General features: G+C 55.6%; 2 protein-coding genes across 3 annotated transcripts; one reads left to right on the forward strand and one right to left on the reverse strand.

Annotated features, from left to right (window-relative positions):
• Positions 1–2: 2 nt before the first annotated feature.
• Ptms (parathymosin) lies at positions 3–13,099 on the reverse strand. Its single transcript, XM_021248100.2, is given in 10 exon segments — positions 3–529; positions 698–759; positions 912–990; positions 1,202–1,273; positions 3,794–4,092; positions 4,095–4,190; positions 4,193–4,353; positions 4,355–4,538; positions 6,415–6,539; positions 12,807–13,099. Coding segments are annotated over 10 exon segments (1,422 nt in total). The 3' UTR covers positions 3–478.
• Positions 13,100–13,102: 3 nt separating this feature from the next.
• Mlf2 (myeloid leukemia factor 2) lies at positions 13,103–17,149 on the forward strand. Of its 2 annotated transcripts, none has more exons than XM_004869440.3 (9): positions 13,103–13,296; positions 13,710–13,787; positions 13,989–14,115; positions 14,360–14,395; positions 14,914–14,967; positions 15,464–15,592; positions 15,730–15,889; positions 16,308–16,523; positions 16,707–17,149. In XM_004869440.3, exons 2-8 carry the CDS (start codon positions 13,738–13,740, stop codon positions 16,493–16,495), a joined length of 744 nt encoding a protein of 247 aa, XP_004869497.1. In that variant the 5' UTR covers positions 13,103–13,296; positions 13,710–13,737; the 3' UTR covers positions 16,496–16,523; positions 16,707–17,149. The 2 variants fall into 2 exon arrangements, with proteins under 2 accessions (XP_004869497.1, XP_021103751.1); XM_021248092.2 differs by having other exon boundaries at positions 13,162–13,180.
• The last annotated feature ends 5,257 nt before the right edge of the window (positions 17,150–22,406 follow it).

Genomic DNA, 22,406 nt, shown 5'->3' on the forward strand with positions numbered 1-22,406 from the left:
GGTTAAAAACAGAAGCGCGACCATTTCTTTATTAAATTATACAAAAAGGGGAGGGGAGGGGGGCAGCTTCGGGGCTTGGCCCCAACCCCGGCCCTACCCCGGCCTGGCGCTGTCTGAGAAGGGATCTGAGGGAGACCCGGGATCAGGCAGGAGAGGGATGAACAGGAAGTGAGGCTGGGGGTTCGGGGGCAGAGGGGAGAGGCTACCCCAGGACAGGGATGTGGGAGGAGTGGGGCAGAGAAGACAGCAAGGAAGGTGGAGGGGCGACAGGAAGGCTGGGGCGCTCAGGAGGTGGCTGGATGGCAGTGAGGTGGGGCAGTGTCTGGAGGGTGGAAGGAGGGCTGGGGAGAAGGAGGAGGGTGGCAGCTGTGGGGCAGGCCCCAGAGGCAGAAGCCAGGTGAAGGGCGGCTGTACTGGTCTGTTCCCACCCCTGCCTCCAGACCCAGGGGCCTCCCGCCCCAGCCTCCTGATGGGGGCCTCATGCCGATGCCCCATTTTCTGTCTTCTGCCGCTTTGGATCTGCTTCATCCTGTGGAGGAGAGTTTGGGTGCTGTAAAGTAGAGGGGACCTTCCCCTGCCCCAGCCAGCCTGCTCCAGCCCCCACCCGTGCCACCACATGGCTCTGGGTCCAAATCCATCAGGCACCCAGCCCTGCTGCACCCCTGGTGCCCCTCAGGGCCCAAAATCCAGCCCAAACCTCCTCTTCGGCAGCTCTCTTCAGTGCGGGCCCTTCGTCATCCTCCTCTTCTTCTTCCTCATCTGAGGAGCCAGAAATGGGTCATTGGGGAAGGGCAGGAAGTCCTGGCAGAGTCCCCTGTGGTCGCCCTCAGGCCTGGTTCAGGTCTGCAAACCCACCCTGACTGCTCCTGTGAGCCCCAACTTTTCAGCCCAGCTTCCCTGTCCCTCCCCACCTTCTTCATCCCCTTCATCCTCCTCCTCTCCATCCTCAGCAGTTTCTTCCTCTTCCTCCTCAGCTCCATTCTCCTCTTCCTATGGGGACCAGGAAAGGGAGTGGTGTCAGGCAGGCTGTGCGCCCTCACCCACTGGGTGGCTGAAAGACTTGGGAGGGACTTCAGGGTGGGACAGTGAGGATGGCAGGGGCCGAGGGCAAGGCAGGACCCAGCACCCCAGGAAGGGAGTGAAGGGTGAGACAGTGGGAGGGAAGATGGACAGGTGAGGTCATCTCCCAACCCCTCCATACCTCCACCACTTCTTTCTTTCGCTCTTTCCGGCTCGCCTTCTCCTCCACCTTCTCCTTCTTCTCCTTCAGGTCCTACAAGGGTGAAAGAAATCATCTTTCTCTCTCCACAATGCTGGGCAGCCCTGGAATCCCTTCCGAAGGGCACCGTTTCTCCCTCTCTGCAGGAAGTCTGGGGGGGTGTGAGTGAAGCATGTCACAGCTGATAAGAGCAAAGCTCCCAGGTCTTGACATCAGGGCCATGGAGGGCTTGACGCCAGACACCTTCCCAACAACCCAGGAGTGTGGGGAAAATGAAGGGGAGCCGGCAACCAGAGCAACTCACTCCTACCCTGTCAAATTCTTCCAAACCTGCCCAGCTAAAGAGTTCAGCTCAGTAAAGCAAATCCCCTCCATCTGCAGCAGCCTCATGCCCCACCCCTCCGTGTCCCTCCGCCTCCTTTGCCTGCCCCCTCCCACTGCCCGCCCCGCTCTGCCTTTTGTCTACCTCAGGCCTTTTCCTGAGCATCTCCCTCCTGGGCAACCCTCCCAGCTTCCCCTTCAGCTTCTAAGGCCTTTGTTTCTCCCAGTCTCTTTCAGTCTCCCTAAGCCTCAAGTTCCTACCGGGTGAACACTTCAGGAATAGGGAGAGCACCCTAGCACATTTCCAGCACTTGCAACACCTCTAGCCCCAACAGTTCCAGTCGCTTCCTCCTCCAGCCTCCGTAGTGTGCACAGTGGTGTAGTGGAAGAGAAACGGTCATTTCCAGTGGAAATGGAGGCCCAGCAGGGTAGAAGCAGCACAGACGGGAGAGAATATCAGACCAGGTGGGCAAAGAGGGAGCAACACACAGCGGCTGTGTCTGGGATGGGCAGTGGCCAGGAGGCAGCTGTCCAGAGCCCTCACCCCAAGATCTCCACAGACAAACACTCGGTGTCCTGCTCTGGTCTGGCAGGGGGAGCCTCACACCACCCGGGCATCCCCTCTGGACACCGCCCCACGGCGGGCACTGAGGACACCTGGGGTCCCGTGTGACCTACTCTGCTGCTGTCCAGACTGCACACCCCACTCCATGTGGAGAAGTTTGCTGTGGGGTAGCTCATCCCTGAGGGTGTGGCTTTCTGCACAGGATGGGCACCGGAGAAGGCTGGGTGCCAAGTGGCCTGGGGTGCACTCAACTCCCTTCTTACTTCACCAGGAGCACACCTGACCCTCTCACTCTGCCGAGGCTTCTCCTTCACCCCATTTTGCTGTCTTCCTTTCTTTGCCACAGGTAGGTGCAGCACTTTCCTACCTGGTGGGCTTCTCTCTGCACCCTGGGCTGGGAGCCACAGGCGAAGTCGGCTTCTCTCGGGTCCAGCCCCCGACTGTATGACCCTGGCCAAGCTCCCATTTGGGCTGATGGAGGGAGGCAGGGAGGGCCAGCACCAGAGCCCAAAGTCCAAGGGGCCAGGGCTTCTCCTCCCCTGTCCTGCCCTTCTGGTCACTGTCCTTCTGTGATCCCTTTGCAGGGGGTTCGTGACCAGGCCCCCGGTCTTGTGCTCAGCAACTCTCTGGCCTCCACGCTGGCCCACACACCCCCACAGGCTAACAGTGACTCACACAGGCAGGGGAGCACCCACACGAGCGGTGTTTCGGGATCCTGGCGCTCTCTTGAGCCAGCACAGGATCACAGCAAAGCCAGCCGCTTGGCACTCACAAAGCAGCAACATGGCTCCGGAACATCTCCTCTCCACATGCACACATGTAGCTGCCACGGGCAGTCCCACACACTCGCCGGATTTCAGACATACAAAGACACCTACTCAGCGAAGTCACATGCCACCGCACGGCCTCACCGAGGGCCGCACGGCACACCTTGTCAGCTGGCAACGCATCCCCGCTCCCACTGCCTCCGATGCAGCTGGCTCCCCCCTTCACTTCGCAGACCTCTTCGCCAACCCCCAAGACCGATTCCCAGCCCCCAAACCCTGGCCGCATTAATTTCCCCAGGCGACACTCGGTGGGTTCCCCGGGGAAATCAGGAGGGCTGGCTTCGAGAGGCAAGGGCAAAGAGATGAAGCCGAGGAGAGGAGCTGGAGAGGGGCGGCCAGACACCTCGATGCCAGGCCACGCAGTGCCTGGCCTCGGCTTTCTCGAAGGCCTTTTCCAGGGCCCTTCTGATTTTTAGGAACTCAAGATTCTTGGCGGGGGGGGGGGGGTGTGCGATGGAGAAAAAGAAAACTGAAAGCGGGGTGTGGAGAGGGAATGGATGGAGACGGACAGACTGGAGGAGCGCGGGGAGCAGGCGTCCCGGGAGGGAAGTAGGAGCCGCCGGACCGCGAGGGGAGGGCCCTGTTTACACCCAGGATCGAAGCCCGCTTCCGAGGTCGGAGGGCGGCGGCGCGGGAGACCTCCTCCGACGGGCAGCGGGCGGCGGAGGCCAGTGCGGGCAGCTAGAGGGCGCTGGTGCAGGCCGCTCGGCGGGTCGGCGGCACCGGGCGGCCGGGGCGGGGGGGGCGGGGGTGCGGAGCGGGGTCCGCCGGGGCCGGGGCGCGAGGGCCGCGCGGGGCCGTCGGGGACCCGGGACGCGCCGAGCCCGGGGATCGCGCCGCCGCCGCGCTCCTGGTCCGTACCTTGGCGCTCAGCTCGGCCGCTGCTTCCACGCTCTTCTCCGACATGGTGCCGGGGCCGGGGCTGGCGGGGAGCCGGGGTCCCGGAGCCGAGACGGAGGGGCCCTGGACGGCGGAGGGGCCGCGGCCGGAAGCTGGCGACAGCGGCGGGGACGGCGGCGGCGGCGGCGGCGCCCGCTCGGCGAGCTGGGTCTCGGAGGCGGTGGCGAGGCGGGCGGGGCGGGGGCGGGCCGGGCGCGGGACCCGCAGGGCTGCGGCCGGGAGGGCGGGGGCGAGGCGGGCGGTGGCCGGCGCGCTCGGCCGCGGAGGCTCGCTTGGTCCTTAACTCGCCGCCCCCGCACCGCAGAGCTGCCACCGACCAGCCGCTGCCGCCCCTGGGCCGGGAACCCGCTTATAAGGCTCGCTGCCCGACGGGAGGGGCTTGGCAGGGGTGGGGCGGCGGGAGCGCGAGGCCGGCGCGGGGAGGGGGCGAGCGGGAGCTGGAGAGGTGGGGATAGGAGGACGGCGGCGGGAGGGGAGCGGCGGGAGGCGGGAAGGGGTGGGGTTCCTGGCGGAGACAGCTCCAGTCCCCACCTACGGCCCGCGAGGTGGAGTCTGGCTGCTGGCGGGGACTGGAGAGGTGGCTGGAGTCCCCTGACCCCCAGGAGCCCTGAGGCTTTGCAGGGTCGGGAGGAGATGGAGAGGCAGGGCAGGTACTCGAGAAACCAAAAGCTGAAAGGAGAGAAGAGGCTGGCGGAGCTCTTCCACGCTCATCACACTGGATTTCCCCTCTCTCCTCTAGCCACATTCTCGGAGTGGCCTGGGAGGAAGGAACGGGGGCGCAGAAAGGGCAGCCCCGGCTTCTCTCCCGATGAAGCTGTCATTGGGGGCCCTTGCCGGTTCCTCGCTTCCGGGCTCTTCCCTGACATGGGGGAGCCGGCCCTCCAGTGTCCTTCGCTCCCCTCCACCTCTCCCCATCTCCCATCTTTCTTCCTCGCCTGGCGCTTCTTTCTCTGCCGCTCTCGCCTCGGTACCCAGACCCTCCCTCCCAGCCGTCCACGCCTCCATCCCCGAAGCACCTCCTGTGCCGCCTGCCACTTTCCCGTCGCGCTCAGACGGGCCGCTCTTCTGTCTCATCTGCTTCGGACACCTGCCCTTGGTCCCTGGCTTCCCTCAAGTCCTCTTCTTGTGCTAGTTTCTCGCATTTCCCTTGCTTTGCTTTCGTTTGCTCCCTTGTTCTACCTTTTCTTCACACGCTGGCCTCCTTTGCAAGTGCAATGCAGGTCCAGGTCTGGAGCTCCCTCCCTCAGTGTTATCTCCGCATCTTGGGGTCATTTTGAGGAGCTTGGGGTTTCAGGAGAAGACAGGGCTGGAGTGTGTGTTAAAGGTTAGGAAGGCTGGGATTTGGAGAATCTGTGTGTACTCCCATGCTTGTATCATTGCTCCTCTACCTAAATCATTTTCATTTTCTTAATAAAGACCTACGGTGTTGATCCATCCTCACGGTCACTTGGTATTTAAGTGCTAAGAACACCATCTTTGGGCCCCTCGGTATAGACACGCGTCCAATTTCCCCGCCGACTCTTCCATCAGTTTCTCAGTCTCGGTCTCTTCAGAAGTCTTGGGGCCCCACCCAGCTTTCTCCTTGCGGGATTCTGTCCATCCTTTCCCTGAGATCTTTCCCTTTCCCTCTGTTTCTCTGACTCCCTGACGGGTGTCTTCTGCCTCTCACCGTGTCCATCTCTGCGCTCCTCCCGGGCTTCATTTACCTCCCTCACCCCTACCTTTGCTGCCCGCCTCACCCTCCCTACCACGCAGTCTCGTCTCCCACCAGGTCGGTCTCTCCTCTCTCTCTGTCTCTCTTTCCCTCTTCCCTCTCTTCCACCTCGAAGCCCCGCCTGCCGTCTGGGACACCCTGCTGGGATCTTACCCTGTTGCCCTGGTAACCACCCCCCACTCGGGTCACCTCCACTCCCCTGCCCCCTCCCATCACCGCCACCAACAACCTCCATCCACCTTCCTCCTGTTTTTCCTGAGAGCCAATAGAAACCCTGTTGTCAGGTGGAATGCTCATTTGAATCAGCCAATCCAGGGGCCTAACTGCTTGCCCTGCCTTATATGGGGATGTGAGGAGGGCCACTCCCTCACTCCAGCCCCAAAAGGGACCGGCCCCTCCACCGTCCTCCCCGCCCCCCGACTGGGACCCTCTTTCCTAAGGGCTCTGGCCTCTCATTTCTCTAACTGGGACCACCAGGGTTAGCTTGAGGTGTGGGCCGGATTGTGGGCTGGGCCTCGGGGTTGAGGGTAGCCAGGAGGTGTGATTAGAGAAGGGGAGGCGGAGGGAGCCGGGAATTTTGCCCAGGGAGGGGTGTCTGGGAGCGGAGGCAGCTGCAGTGGAAAATTCCAGGGAGATGGAGAGGCAGAGAATGGGAATCGTGCCCTGAGGCTCGAGGGAGCGCCTAGAGAATCGAAGAGCTGGGACACTGGGGTCCGCAGCGACGCTGAGGGCGACGTCTAGGGACCGGAGGCCTGGGTCTGGTTCCCGGCCCGCGCGGGGAAGGAGCCTTAGCCGCCCACGCGCCTGGACCACAGACCAGTCTGCTGCCTCAGGACGGTCTGAGTGGGGTGCTGAGAGCCCAGCCCACCGACCTTGGAGGATCCGGGTCGGGGTGTCAAATGCACGCTGCTTTCCACGCGGAGGCCCCGGCTTCTCGAGTTATCCCACTCCACGGCCGGCTGCGAGGGGAAACCTGTGTTTCTAACACATTTTCTGAAAGTGGGAAAAGGAGGATAGGTGAGCAAGGGAGGCCGGAGCCCCTTCTGAAGCTATGATTTCTGGCCTGACGGCCCAGAAATTCACCTTGCTGCTCCACTTGACAGAGTTCAGTTCTAATCACTTCTTCCGGTTTGTTATTTATCCCATAGGCTACATACTGAGAAAGGCCGGGTTATCACCCAGAAACCTGATGGCTGGCCCATCCTTGTGCCTCCTTTTACTTCTTTATCCCCATTCCAATACCAGTGACCTCATTTTCTTTTCTTTTTTTTTTTTTTTTGTTACCGGGGTTCGAACTTGGGACCTTGTGCTTGTGAGGCAGGCGGTGAAACCGACCTCATTTTCTACTCCTCGTTTTTCTTTGCTTTTTTTTTTTTTTTTAATCTTTTCAAAACTCAAGTCAGTGCAGAGTTGAGAGGAGATGGACTCTTAGAAACTGCCTAACTTTTGATCACATTTGAGACACACACACACACACACACACACACACACACCGCAGTGTTAAACAAGAAAGGGGCTGAGTGGCGGCTGAAAGGAGGCAATTACAGGTTGGAGAGCCACCTGGGCAATGTAGGGAGAACCTGTCTCAAAATAAAAAGAGCTGGGGATGTAGCTCAGTGTGAAGGCCCTGGGTTCAATGCTCAGTACCACTATAAATAAAATAGAAAACATCTTTACAACATCTCTAAGGGTTCACCATTGTGAATGCTACTAGCCAATCTAATGAGTCTAACCCAGCAGCAAACATCTCCTCACATCTAAATCGACAGCAACTAGTGCTGGATCACAGGCATGCACCACAACCCCGTGAGATACCATTTAGACTCCATCTCAGAGCCCTCTCAACTGTCTTTTCTTTCTCCCCTTCTCTCTCTTTTTAAAAAAGTTTCTTTCTTTACATGTGCTAGGAAAGCGTACAACGACATGGGCCATGTTGCCAAGATACCCAGCTCGCCTCTGCCTGACTTGGGATCATCTCATTAACAACTGATGCTTTTATGGTCTGAGCCCACAATCAAAATTTCTGTGGTTTTCCTACTTCTCCTGGAACTTTCTCCCCAGCAAAAAGAAGTGGTTTCATCATTGCATCTCTCCTGCCAAGGCATCGAGCAGCTTCTCTATTCTTCTTTTTCATACCTGGAGTATCACGCGGTTGCCCACCCTCTTCTGCCCACCAACATTTACTGCTCTCCAGCTCTGTGCAATAGGACAGTCCATGGTGCCGGAAATGCACATTATCTGCTCTTTCCCAGACTAGCTACCTGCATCATTGAACACTTGAAAAGGGTTGGTGCAACTGAGAAAGTGAATTTATTTTTATTTATTTATTTTGGTACTGGGGATAGAACCCACGGCCTTTGCACTGAGCTACATCCCCACATCCCCATCCCTGTAAAGAAATTATTTAAAAATTTTTTTTGTTTTGTTTTGTTTGGTTTTTTTTTTTTTTTGGTTTTTATTTTGGTACCGGGGATTGAACTCGGGTCCTTGGGCTTGTGGGGCAGGTGACAGAACCACTGAGCTAAATCCCCGGCCCTATTTAAAATTTTTGAGACAGGGCCTTGCTAAGGCATTAACTTGCTCAGACTGGGTTTAAATTTTTTTTTTTTTATTGGTACTGGGGATCGAACGGGGGACCTTGCGCTTGCGCTTGTGCAGCAGGCACCAGAACCACTGAGCTAAATCCCTGGCCCTAAAATTTATGATCCTTCTGTCTCAGCTTCACAGAGTGCTGGGATTATAGACATGCACACCACCATGCCCAGGAAAAGTAAATTTTATTTTCAGGGCAGTGGGTTGAACCCAGGGCTTTGTGCACGCTTGGTAAGTGCTGTACAACTGAATTACACTCCTAGCCCAGCCCAGCCCTCCCTCTCTCTCTCCTTCTGCTGTTTTGTTTTTTGTTTGTTTTCTGTTTTGAGACAAAGTCTTACGGTGTAGTTCAGACTGGCCTGGAACTCACAGGGATCTTCCTGCCTCAGCTTCCTAGAGTGCTGAGATTACAGCCCTGCAGCACCACACACAGCTTGTGTGTGTGTGTGTGTGTGTGTGTGTGTCTGTGTATGTCTGTGTGTGTGTGTGTGTGGTTCTGGGACTCAAACCCAGAGCCTTGGCCACGCTAGGTAAATGCTGTACCATTGATTTACATCGTCCTCAAGCTGAGTGTGATTAAATTTAATATTGTGTGGACAGTGGACAGCACCACTGTAGACTTCGGCTCTAAGCTGTTTTATTTTGGTGCTGGAACTGAACCCACTGAACCCAGGCCCTTGGCCATGCCAAGCCTATACTGGAGCACTGAGCTACGCTCCGAGCCTGCAAAGCACCTCTCCTTACACACCTCCCCTCCCACCTCAGCCCCAGGGACTTGCAGTTAGAAACTTAGACAGCAACTCTGGTTGCTGAATTTAAGGCCAGCTGGCCACTTTACCATAGGTGTGTTTTTCGAGGGTTTTCACATTTCACAGGATAAATTTAGGCAATTTAGCAACTTAGCTAGAACCTGTCTCAAAAAATTAAAAAAGTGCTGGGTGTGGTGGTACATGCCTATGGTCCCAGCACTCAGGAAGCTGAGGCAGGAGGATTGCTGTGAGTTAGAGGCCCCCTGGGCTATGGCTAGGGATATAGTTCAGTGCAAAAGTACTGTATTTAGTGTTCACTTCGACAGCACATATACTAAAAAAAGTACTGGATTCAGGGGCCGGGGATTTAGCTCAGTGGTTCCGCCGCCTGCTTTGCAAGCCGAAGGATCTGAGTTCGATCCCCGGTACCAAAAAAAAAGTACTGGATTTAATCACTTAGTACTGCAAAGAAAAAAAAGGACCAAGACTGACAGCTATAGGTTTGGCTCAAAAGGCAAAAGGAGAGAGTGCTTAGCACTGAGGCAATGACAGCAGTGCTGAGTGAGCCCTTCCTGGGAGTTCGGCCACAGGGGGTCTGTTCTCTTACAGGGTCCACAGCAGCACACAGCTCAGACCCTGAGTCCCAAGTCTCCAATGCTGGGCTCTGTGCTGAGTGCTAGTCCTGACTAAAGTCCGGGCTCCAAGGGAAACCTCCCGCTCCCCACCTCGGAGGGAGGGTGGAGGCCGGTGCTACCTTCCATTCGCCCATTCCCCATTCGAGGGAAGGGACCAGCCTAGACTCTGCTTTTCTTTCCTGACTTCCCTTCCTAGGTCCTCCATGTTCCTTGGGTGCCTCCCCTTCAAGCCCCATGCTGGCTCTACTCAAAGGGTCTCACTGTGTAGCCCAGGCTGGCCTCAAGCTCGAACCAATCCTGGCTCAGCCTCCTGAGCACTGGTATCACAGGTGTGTGCCACCACGCCAGCCCCTTAGTGACTTTAAGTTTGCGCTCCCTATGGTTTTTAATCACGCTCTAAGGACCTGTGTCTCTTCAGCACCTGTTTCGTATCTGGCATGCTGCAGCTCCAGGATGTCTCCTGGTGAGCTGGCCTAGCATGCTCCAGGCCCTGGGTCTGATCCCCAGCCCTGGTGGAAAAAAAAGAAAAAAGAAAGTTTCCTAAAATGCATAAATTGCTTTTCTGCCTAAAATTCAGGCGCACTGTTGGACTTTCCCAATGTCCTGCTCCGCCCTCACTCTGTTCAAACATTCAACTGCCCTGGGTCTGCTCCAGATGTGTGACCTCACATGCGGAGAGGGCCCCTTCACTGCTGCTGCCACTCTTCCCACTCAAGGACTTCCTGTTTTGGCAAGAGCACAGATGTAGGAATCACCATGGTTGGAGTCTCGTCCTTCCAGCAACCCTCACCCTCCTTTGCCTCGCTGGGCAGAGCCTGCCCTCCCACCTACATCACAGCACCTATACGTCATCTGTAACGCAAACTCCAGTCCCGGGAGCTCTTGCTCACAATTCACTGGGCAGAGAGGAAGTAAGGAAGAAGGGAGGGAGGGAGGGAGGGAGGGAGGGAAGGAGGGCGGATGGGGGAGAAAGAGGTAAGAGAAGGAAAAGGAAGAAGAGGGAAGAAGGGGTAAAGGCAGACACAAACTCTGGTTACTTGTGAAATCACAGCCTGTCGGCTGTGTCTCCAGGGATGCTGAGAATGACCTTGTGCGTCTCCTCCATTCCTACATGTTCAAGTTTGTTTTTTGTTTTTTAGTTTTTTGAGACAGGGTCTCACTATGTAGCCCAGGCTGGCCTTGAACTCACATCAATCCTCCTGCCTCAGCCTCCAGAGTGCTGGAATCTAGGCCCAAGATTTTTTTTTAAGGAGGAAACGTTTATCTTGGCTCACAGTTTATAGTGGTTTCAGTTCCTAATTGGCTGGCTCCAAGGCAGGCTGGCATGGCAGAGGGGCATTGCAGAGCTGCAGAAGGCAGCAAGCAACAAGCGAACAGCAACAAGATCTTTTTTTTGGAGAGGGTCTTGTTAAGTAGTTTAGGCTGGCCTTGAATTCACTATATAGCCTAGGTTGGCCTCCCAATCCTCCTGCCTCAGCCACCAGAGTGCTGGGAATATAGCTGTACATCACCACGCTTGGCTGTAAGAAGCTAAATTGTAATTTGTAAATATTATAAGGAGAGATAATTCATGATTTTAAATTACAAAAAGGTAAAAATGAAGCTGGGTGAGGTGATACACACACCTGTAATCCCTGCTACTTGGGAGGCTGGGGGAGGAGGGTCACAAGTTTCAGGCCAGACTGGGAAACCTAGTGAGACCTTGCCCCATGCATTCATAATGAATGAATGAATGAATGAATGAAGAGAAGGAAGAAAAGAAAGAAAAAGAAAGAAAGAAAGAAAGAAAGAAGCAAGCAAGTGAGCTGGGATGTGATTTAGTGGTAGAGTAATTCCTACCATGCATGAGGTCAGTGGTGGTGAACCCCTGGAATGCATGTGAACAAACATTAACATTTGTTGATCGGTTATGAACAATAAAGAACTTGCCTTGAAGCCTGACATGGCACCCATGCCTATAATCCCAGCACTGTGGAGGCTGAGGCAGGAGGATCACTGGAAGTTTGAGGCCTGTGGTACATGGTGAGTTCAAGTCCAACCTGAACTACATACCAAGACTCAGTCTCAAAAAACAAACCAAGGGTCGGGGATTTAGCTCAGTGGTTTCGCCGCCTGCTGCGCAAGTGCAAGGACCCAAGTTCGATCCCCGGTACCAAAAAGACGCCCCCAAAACAAAACAAAAACAAAAAGCAAACTTGCTTTGGAAGGAGGAGAGGAAAAGAAGATCTGGGAAGGGTTCCATAGTTAGGTCTGGGTTGCAGAATGCTCACTGGGGTAGCTTGTTTGTGTGTCAACTTGCTCTCCTTTGTGACAAGCAGAAGGAGCAGCTCCACGGTACAATGTCCAGAAACTTAAGAGATTTTACTAAGACTCTTCCCCAGAAATATCAATGAAAAGCTAATTTTCTTGTATTCTTTCCGTTTCCCTTTGACTTGTCAGTGAGGCAGCTTATCTCCGTTATCTGTCTCGATTCCCCCTTCTCCACTAGTATTTCCTCTTTAATAAAGATCAAGTCCAAAGAAACCTGAGAAGCCCTAACCCAGCCTCTTCTCCTGAATCTCCAGGGACCCTCTCCTCCTCCCCGAGGGAATGGTCGGGAACAAGTCTTTCTCCTGGGGTCACAAAGCACCAACTCGACTGGCTAAGAGCCAGAGTAAAGAACTCTGGGGAGCCGAGTTTGGATGAGCCAAGTTCAAAGTCTACCCTGTACAGTTCAAATCCCTGACCCCGGGGGAGGGCCTGTCTCTCCAGCAGAGCCAGATTTTATGCCAGAGATTAAGTGTGTCAAAGTATCAGCCCATGGGCTTGGAGCTTTTCACCCCTTGCTTCTCCCAAATTTAAGACCCTGGACCTACCTAACTCACTAAAGGCACGAAAGCTCAGGGCAGGACTGAAAGCTTTTGAGGGCAGCATTAGGGCAAAGAAAGGGGGAGATGAGCGCTAAACTAGAAGATTCCAGGGGCCAAGGATGTAGCTCCGTGGCAGAGCACGTGCTCAGCATGCACGAGGCCCTGCATTCCATCCCAGCATCAAAAAAGAAAAAAGAAAACTCCAAACCTAACAGGTTTCAGAACCAGAGCTTCGCCCAATCAACCTCCACAGTTGGGTCACTGGCGGCCTGCAGCTGGGCCGGCACCAACCAGTTCCCCAGGGGCGGAGATCCAGCCTGGCCGAGGAGCGCCATCTGGCGGCCGGTGTCCTGACCCGGCTCCTCCGTCCCCGTCCGACTTTCCGAGCGGGAACTAGGCTCGGGCTGGAGCGGGAGCCCTTCCCGTCCGCGTCACCTCGAGGGCCAGCCCAGCCGGAGCGCCCCTCTCCGCTGGGACAGAAACGCTGCGCCCTCCTCCAGGGCCTCGCGTGGCCCCTCCCGGTGGACAGCCAGCCTAAAGGTCCCCCGGATCCGCCCCCCGCCCAGCAGGCTGGCGCCCCGTCCCGGTCCCGAGGCCCCTGGGAACGACTCCGCCCCTCTTTCCCCCACCTCGCGGGGAGGTGCCAAGACTCCCGGAAACCAGACTCGGTTGATTAACGAGCCCCCGCCCACCAGAGGCCCCGCCCCATGCCCGGGGCGGCTCGCCATGACGTCACTTCCTCCCGGGCGGCAGAGGTTGGATCTCCGCGGGCCGAGGGCGGGGAACGGAGGTGGCAGCTGAGCTAGGAGGTGACCCGGAGCTCGAACCCCGACCCATCTCCGCGCCCCGGGCGGCGACCCCGATCCTGCGGCGCCCCGAGGCGCGGAACCGGCCGGATGGGCCGCTGAGCCCGAGGCGGGGAGCGGTAGGCGGCGGCGGGCCGTGGGTGCAGGGCCCGGAGCAGGGTGCGGGGGAGTCGGGCCTGGCTCGCTCGCCGCCCGTGGGGCCGGCTCCGGGGGCGGCCGCGGCTGGCCGGGTCCGTGATGGCCCGGCGCCCCGGTTCTCCTCGGAAGCTGCGGCGTCGGGGAAAGCCGCGCTGCGCTCCAGGCCGGACGATGGCTCGAGTGGGGGAGGCCGGACACCTCTGTCGGAGGCTTTCCCGGCCGGATGGAGGGGGGCCCTGGAGCGCTCTTCACGCCCCAGGGCTTGCATGGGACCCCTGGAGAAGGCGCTCCCCGGAGTTGGGGGTCAGCTGCAGCATTGGGAGGGGACCGCGCCCTGAGCGGGTGTGCAGAAGCCCGGCCGCCCCCGAGTAACCTAGCCGCCCCATCTTTCCAGTGTGGAGCCCCCTGGAGCTGAGATCAGGATGTTCCGCTTCATGAGGGACGTGGAGCCCGAGGATCCCATGTTCCTGATGTGAGAACTCCCTCCCCCTCACATCCCACTCCACTTCAGCAGTTCAGACACACATATGGGTTCGCGTGACTAGGACTGGTCTGGTTCGCCGCTGCAGTTCATACTCGAAGGGAGTCGCATCTGTGCCCCTGTGCCCCGTGGCCGCTGTTTCAGGGTGGGGAGAGGTGGCCCCTCCACCCTTACTGTCCGCTCCCTCCGCAGGGACCCCTTCGCCATTCACCGTCAGCACATGAGCCGCATGCTGTCCGGCGGCTTTGGATACAGTCCCTTCCTCAGCATCACAGATGGCAACATGCCTGGGACCAGGCCTGCCAGCCGCAGGGTTCAGGTATTGGCGCGGGAACGTCCCTTGAGATCCAGGGGAAGGTTGACGGCTCTTTTTCTTGCACTACAAGCAACTTAGCAAGTGAAATGGTTTTTGCAGGAGTTGAGGCCGGGGCTAGGAAAAGAGCTTTGTGACCCCATTTGAGAGGTCAGAAAAAAAAAATGGAGGTCACGGGCCTGGTTTGCAATTGTAAGGAAGCAGGACGGGCTCTAAGTAACCTCTCTTTTGTGTTCTTCCTGTACTGCAGGCTGGGGCTGTCTCCCCCTTCGGGATGCTAGGAATGGTGAGTCCTCGTGTGTCTCTTTACTTTAGATATATTGTACAACTTTAAATGTTGTTTCCAAATGTGCACTTTGGAACAGCCTCCTGGTGGTCCCCGATCCTCTCTCGATACTGTTATAAGCAAAGTCAGTCGGCAGCCAGTCTGGCCCTGGAGCCTGAGGTGGGATTGTTGCTGACTCCATGTAATTGTGTACCAAGCAAAGTTCAGTCTCCTGAGGAGGGAGGTGCAAGGGAAGGGCCTGAAGATGAGGTTAGTATCCTCATGAGAACTGGCTCACTCCCTAAAGGTGGGGGAAATAAGGCAGTCAGGAAAGGGAGAGTTGAGTTCGACAAGCTGGGAGGAGGAGGCCACCTCCTTGGAGGTACTTGGAGAGGCGCAGGAGCATTAATGAGAAGGAAGAGCAGTTGCTATGATGCAGAAGAAGAGGAAGGGCACCTGGAGCCAGGCAGCTGACCCAGCTTAAGTAGCATCGGCTCTGAGCCCTGACTGCTTTCCTGTCTTCCTCATCTTTCCTCCAGTCGGGTGGCTTCATGGACATGTTCGGAATGATGAACGACATGATTGGGAACATGGTGAGAGTTGTGCCCCATCTTCCCGGGTCCTTTCTCCTCGGTGATGCCCGGCAGCACCTGTCCTCTGAGGACAGAGGGGTGCGGGGAGCCTGACCCTGCCCTCAGGCCCTGGTGTGTGGAGGCACCACACTCGTTTGAAATATGCAAGTCAGCCTTTGGTTCTTGTGAAGTATTGGACTCAGGAATTCGGGGGATAGCAGTGTTTCCCTCATTCTCACACTTTGTGGGCAAGATGCTGGCAGGACCAGGCAACTGACTGGGTACAGTGGTGCGTGCCTGTCACTGCTGCTACTTAGGGGGCTGAGGCAGAAGGGTCTAGGTTCAAGATCAGCCTGCCCAACTTAGACCCTTTGTCAAAATAAAAAAGTCTGGAGATGGAGCTCAGTGATGAAGCACCCTGGGGTTAATCTCCCAGACCGCCAAAAAAACATTAGCTGAAGGCACTTCCTTTTGCCCAGGGGATTCCCAGTCAGTCCAGGCCTCCCTGTCTCCTCAGGAACACATGACAGCGGGGGGAAACTGCCAGACCTTCTCGTCCTCCACTGTCATCTCCTACTCCAACACGGGTGATGGTGCCCCCAAAGTCTACCAGGAGACCTCGGAGATGCGCTCTGCACCAGGCGGGGTGAGTGGGCAGAGGCGAGTCACTCAGGGAGCCCTGCTCTTCCTCAGGAGCGGGTTGTGGGTGGTGTTTGTGCCGGGATGGTGTAGCCAGAGCTTCGGAAGGGGCCACCGTGTGTGCTGGCTTCTGACCTTTCACAGATCCGGGAGACTCGGAGGACTGTCCGGGACTCGGACAGTGGACTTGAGCAGATGTCCATTGGCCACCACATCCGGGACAGGGCTCACATCCTCCAACGCTCCCGAAACCACCGCACAGGGGACCAGGAGGAGCGGCAGGACTACATCAACCTGGACGAGAGTGAGGCTCTTCTGCCCTACCACCCGGGTGGCCCTGTGAGCTGGCTGCTCTGCCCCACTCGCAGTTCAGGCTCAGATGCAGGGAACCCCAGGCCAAGCCCCCTTGTCTGCCCAGGTCTGCGGCTGGTGCTGCTGTAGTCACGTGTTGATCATATTCTCCCCTTCCCCATGTGGAACTGATTTTTTCTTATTCCTTCCTTTATTTTTTTCAAATTAGCAAATATGTGCTAAATACCCCCAGTTGGCATAATTGCAGTGTTCTTTGTCCCGTGGTCGTGTCCTCCACCTGCTAGTGACAGGGACCATGGTGAGAGCCGAGTGCGCTGCCACCGCCCCCACCCCTCAGCCTTCCCCTCAGCTGTGGGTTGCAGAAGGCATGGCTGGGTGCCGAGGCGCCACGACCACCCTGTGCTCCCCAGGTGAGGCAGCCGCATTTGATGACGAGTGGCGGAGGGAGACCTCCCGGTTCCGGCAGCAGCGCCCTCTGGAATTCCGGCGGCACGAGGCTTCTGCGGCCGGGGGCCGGAGGGCTGAGGGGCCCCCCCGCCTGGCCATCCAGGGCCCCGAGGACTCCCCCTCCCGACAGTCCCGCCGCTATGACTGGTGAAGGCCCAGGCCTGGCCTTGGGCTCTCCTGTAAGTTCTGAGGGGAGGCAGGGGGATGACAGCCCCAGGAGGGGCGGGGAGCGGACCTGTGACCTCTGCCTGCTTGAGATTGTCCCAAGACCTCTCCCTGGAGGGAGGCGGAGGCTCCCAGTGTCGTTTGTATTTTCCCTTCCCTCTGACTTCCCTCTGACTGTGCTCGTTTTCGTCCTCTAGGTAAAGGCTGAGAGGCTGAGAAGTCGTCCCTGAAATAACTTTCTCCTCTCCAACTCCCACCCCTGTTTAATATTAAAATAACAGGCAGGCTGCCCCCGCCTCTTCCTGGGGGCCTCAGGGAGAGCCTGTCACTGCCCCGCCTCCGTTCTGGTCTCCAGGCCCCTCCCGCCAAGTCCTGTGTCCGCTAACTTGTTTTCTCACCTTGCTGCTCCATCTCCAAACCTCGCTGCCCCATCGAACCCTGCCACACACTGAAGGGTCCTCAGGTGTAGGGGTCCTCCCTTTCCTCAGCTGCCCGAGGTGTGAGGCAGCATCCTGGTCCCCAACTCTCCACCCACCCACACATCACCGAACTCCCCCGCCCTCCTCCTTTCCCTTATTTTTTGATTTGTGCAACTTGTAACTAGGTGTTTATGGAATAAAGGAGAATGGAAAAAGACTGAGCAAGACTGGCTGGGCTCTTTTTTTTTTTTTTGGTACTGGGGATCAAACTCGGGACCTTGCACTTGCGAGGCAGGTGGCGGAACCACTGAGCTAAATCCCCGGCCTGGCTGGGTTTTTATCCTCCCCCTGTGGGGTGGTCTCCTGTCTCTGTCACCTTCCTGCCAGCCCTGCTGTCCCGCCCCTCACCTTGCACCCCTGTCCTTTGCTCACCAGTGCTGGGGAACAGGCTGCCCACCCCTAGGCAGGTCCTCTGGCACTGGGAGCAGGAAGGAGCCCAGAACACTGTCAGCCTTCTCCGAAGTTGGTAGCGACCAACAAAGAAAACTGACCTGGAACCTGAGCAGTCCTTCGGGGACAGAAGGAGCTCACCTTTCTCAAGATGTTCACTCTTGCTTTCCAGCCAAATGGGTCACCTGTCCCTCTCGGGGGCTTGTTCTATGATGGCAAATAGGAAAGTCTCAGGATGGGGTCCTGTGTGTGCCTGTATGTGGTGCTGGGGCCCTCAGCATGCTAGGTGTGCTCGGTGCCACTGAGCTACACCCAGGGCCAGGTTTCCTCTTGAGCTTGCTGCTAGTAACGGCCAAAGGACACTGGGGTCCCCCAGGGAAGGGAGGATTTTCCCCCTGTCTGGTGGATAAGTAGATTCAAGAGGATAAGGGGCCAAGTGTGGTGGCACACACCTGTAATCTCAGCACTCAGGAGGCTGAAGGAGAATCATGAGTTTAGTTGTTTGGTTTGTGAGAGAAGGTCTTGCTATGTAGTTCTATCTGGCCTCAAACTCACTGTGTAGCCCAGGCTGGCCTGGAACTTACAGAAATCCTCCTGCCTCAGCCTCCCAAGTGGTAGGATTACAGGTGTGCACCACCATTCCTGGCTTGGATCACGAGTTTTGCAGTCAGCATGGGCTACATAGTGAGACCCAGTCTCAAAACAACACAAAACAAAACACACCTATTTGTCCAATGGCTCAATGAGCAGAGATGAAGTTGAGCCCAACAGTCGCTCTGACTTCTAGTCTGGTGCTGTTACTAAATCTTGTTAAAATCTCATAAAGGGAGCTCTTGAAGATGCATGGCCAGGTCAAGGGAACCCAGCCACTGAAAGCATCCAGGTGCTCCTGGCGTCACCTGAAGTGTCATTCCGGGTGTAGGCATTCATCACCACTCATCACCACCCGGGTTCTCCACGCAGAGGATGGGGTTAGGACACCCACACCCTCATCTCTAAGCAAGACTGCCCTGAGCCCAGCTGTACCACTAGCCTATCCTCATCGTCCTGAGCAGGTCATCCTCTCCCTGGGCTTCAGTCCTGTAGGGCCCCGCTAGCTGCCAGTCAGGCCACAGTCTTCCCCCGTTGGGGGCCGGTTTGGGGTCCACACCTGAGAGACACTTGGGAGGGATGCTGGCCTCTTCCTGTCCTCAGCTGTCCATCCGGGCCCAGCCTCACCATTACAATGGCTTCCCCTCAGCCTCCGGCTCCATGAATGTCCAGAGGACATGGGCAGACTGACTCTGGCTCTTTCTCCACCCCAGAAAATTATAGTTCAGAAAAGGCAGGAGCTTGGGGTGGGGCTAAGCAGGGTAATAAAGAGGAGGGAAGCTAGGAATGAGCAAGAGCTGGCTGCACCACTTAGGAGCCATGACTCTGGGAAGATCCCTTAATCTCTCTCAGCTTTAGTTCCCTGCTTTGCAAAATGGGCCTTTTCTAGGCCAGGTGGCAATGGGGACATGGATTCACAGTTACGAGAATTAAGAGCTAGTGCAGAAAAAGTTTGACACATGTGGGGAACAAGTGACTGTTCTCTTCGGTTTCTTCCAGTTGTCTGCCCCTGTCTTGCCCTTTGGGAACCTCTGGTCCCTGCTTCCTGACTCCTTCCTCAGGGCTCCTGCAATGCTTCAAACAATGTGGAAATTATGCTCCCAGCCTGGGCCTGACCCCAGCCCTCCGCTGTCCCCGCTGTGGGTCATCGAGTTTTCTCAGATGGACAAGTAGCGACAAATGTTTTGGGAGACCGGGCCCCACCCTGCTTGCAGTTGGGTTTTCCCTCTCCTTTTGTAAGTGTCACAGGCCTTAGGTACCCCTTGCTCCCCCTTCCTCTACTCAGTCTTCAAGCGACATACATGGAGGTCACCCGGAACAAGAGGCCAGCCAGCCATAGGAACCCCGTCTCCCAGCCCACTTAACCAAGCCACTTAACCCACCTACCGCCTGCCCCGTGCTCCCAGCCCAGAAGTGTCACCCAGGGCTGGAAGGAGACACATCAGCGATGGATTTCTTTGCTCTGGCCCTTTCTGTTGGGCTGGTGTGTGGGAGAGGCGCCTTCACTCCTTGCTGTTTTGCACCACTGAGGCCTTCAGATGGGAGAGGCGGGGACAGTGTGGCTGCCCAGGGAGGAGAGGTGTAGATGGGGGCAGTTAGGACGGGAGGCCCCGGAGGAAAGAGAATCATGGAGGCTGGGCCTGGGAGGCCACCTTGCATTCTCCCAAGGAGCCTCAAGGCTGGGCAGAGCCTGAGGACACAGCACTGAGGGCCCGGGCTCCAGACTGCACAGTGCTGATGGCTGGAGCCTGCTTGGCCCCAGGGTCTGCTCTTACACAGCCTGGTTGGGGACCAGGAGCAGCAGGAGGACACCCGCTCTGGTCCAAGCCCCTGGACTGTCCCTGGGAGGTGAGGGAGTCAGCATGCAGAGTCCATTCAGGCTGAACTACATAGCGAGACCGTGTCACACAATCAAAAGAAAGAAAAGGAAAAATGCTAGCCAGGTGGAGTGGCAAACACTTGTAATCCCAGCACTCTGGGAGGCTGAGCTGGGAGGATCACAAGTTCCAGCCCTGCCTGGACAATTTAGGCACTTAGCAAGACCCTATCTCAAAATAAAAAATAAAATTTAAAAAGGGGCCGGAGAGCCGGGGATTTAGCTCAGTGGTTTCGCCGCCTGCTGTGCAAGTACAAGGACCTGAGTTTGATCCCCCATACCAAAAAAAAAGGGGGGGGGGTGGAGATGTGGCTTACTTAATGGGAAGGGCCTGGGTTTGATTCCCAGGACAAAGAAGAAGGGCAGCATAGGCTGGGGAGGACAAGCGTTGGGTGGCCCAGTCTGTGCCCTCCGGAGGGCAGGAAGGTCGTTCCTTACACGCACAGGAGCAGGAGGACTGGAACCACTCTAGAAGCCCATTCTACAACAGCATTAATCCACCAGCATCTCCCAGAACTGCTGCACTTGGAATCAAGTTTCAGCGTGAGTTTCAGAAAGGACAAAAGTATTCCTAAAAAAAGGAACAGGCCCATTTCATTCCAGTTGTTGACTTTGCTATTCGTAGTGTTCCTTGCTTAACCTCTGGGGTCTATAGTCATAGCCCGTCTTCTATTCCTGCAACTGACAGTTTGTTTTCTCTCCTCCCTCCCTGTCTTTTCATTAGTATGGCTGGAAGTTTATTTTTTTTATTGATCATTTCAAATAATCAACTTTTGGGCTGGAGATATAAACACAAAGCCCCAGGCTTAATCCCCAGCACAGAAAAAGAAAAATTGGGGGCTCACTGATTTTTTCTCCTGGTACAGGAAATCAAACTTAGGGCCCTGTGCTTGCCAGGCAGGCCCTGTGCTGCTGAGATACATCCCCAGCCCCAGGGTTCATTGATTCTTTAAAATTGCTTTTCTGGCAAGGCAAGATGGTTCAGGTCTGTAATCCCAGTACTTGGGAGGATCATTACAAGTTCAAGGTCAGTCTGGGCTACATAGTGTGTTCAAGGCCCAGATGAACTGCATAGTGAGCCCATCTCAAAACAATAAATAAATAAAATAAAATTTACTTTTTCTGATAATACTACAGCCATTTTACCTTTCTTTCAATCTGGAAAGTGTAATCTTTTTTCCATTCTTTTACTTTTAACCCACCTGTGTTTTTTTGAAAATATCTATAATTGGCCTTTTTTTTTGGTACTGGGGATCGAACTCAGGACCTTGCGCTTGCCAGGCAGGTGCAGCACCACTGAGCTAAATCCCTGGCCCTACTTACATTTAATAGAGCTATTCATGTGTTTGGATTTCTTTCTTTTTCTTTCTTTCAATACCAGGGATACAACTCAGGACCTTGTGTTTGTGAGGCAGGTGTGTTGCCACTGAGCTAAATCCTCAGCCCTGTTTGGATTTATTTCTATCATATTATTTGCTTGTCCCTTTCCAGATTTATCTAGGTTTATTTGAATGTTGAGTATTCCACTTTAATTTATCCATTGACTTGTTTCACTAAATTTTCTATATAGAATTATTTTCCTTCTTGGTGAGTGTCCCTTTCAGTGAGATCAGCGGGCCTTAGTGAGCCTATCCCAGAGTCTAGCGATGTGCCGGGCTTGACTGGCCCACTGTCTGTGGCAACACTCAGCTCTGACGCGGGAGTGTGAAACCAGCCACCGAAACATGCCAGAGGATGAGGTGACCTACATTCCTGCACGGTTCCACTTGCAAAAGCCGGCAGCGATGTTAGGCCTGGTGGACTGGGCCTAAAATCCCAGCTACACAGGAGGCTGGGGTAGGGGCCCACAAGTCAGAGGCCTGCCTGGGCAGCACTGTCAGATCTCATTTGAGAAAAAGAAAAAAGCTGGTGTGCCGATTCAGCCTGCCTGTGCCTTTCTAACCCTATCTTAGGGTTTACACAATGCAGACTTTCCTGGTCTACTCAGAAGCAGTGTAATCACTTCAAATGAAATAGAGATATTTTACCAACACATAGGTCTCTTTACCCTCTCTTCTCACACTGTAGTTGTCATGTATATTACTACAAATGGCAAATACCAAGTGCTGAATACTAAAAATGCCTAGTTCTACTCTGAAAAAAGAGATCACAGAGGATATAAGAAAATGGAAAGACATCCCCTGTTCCTGAGTGGAAAGAACCAATATAGTGAAAATGGCCATACTTCCAAAACTGCTATACACATTCAATGCAATCCTGATTGAAATCCCAACAGTATATTTTACAGAACTAGAGAAAACAATCCAAAAATTCATTTGGAACCAGAAGAGAACTAGAATAGCAAAAACAATTCTAGGCAACAGAGACATGGCAGGGGGTATCATAATCTCCAACTTGAAACTATACTACAAAGCCACTGTGTTAAAAACAGCATGGCACTGGCAAAGAAACAGACCCAAGGATCAGTGGAATAGATTAGAAGATGCAGAAACAACTCCAGACATACTCAGCCACCTTATCTTTGACAAAGGAGCCAACCATCCTCACTGGATGAAAGATGG

This window comes from Heterocephalus glaber, unplaced genomic scaffold, assembly GCF_053883595.1.
Source record: "Heterocephalus glaber isolate CG9 unplaced genomic scaffold, H.glaber_assembly_v1.0 deba00001444, whole genome shotgun sequence".
Taxonomy (NCBI): Eukaryota; Metazoa; Chordata; class Mammalia; order Rodentia; family Bathyergidae; genus Heterocephalus; species Heterocephalus glaber.

Coding starts and splice junctions, on each gene's coding strand:
- Mlf2 (XM_004869440.3), top strand. CDS start 13,738: ATGTTCCGCTTCATGAGGGACGTGGAGCCCGAGGATCCCATGTTCCTG. Junction 14,968..15,463: donor ACGACATGATTGGGAACATG/GTGAGAGTTGTG, acceptor CTGTCTCCTCAG/GAACACATGACAGCGGGGGG. Junction 15,890..16,307: donor CTACATCAACCTGGACGAGA/GTGAGGCTCTTC, acceptor TGTGCTCCCCAG/GTGAGGCAGCCGCATTTGAT.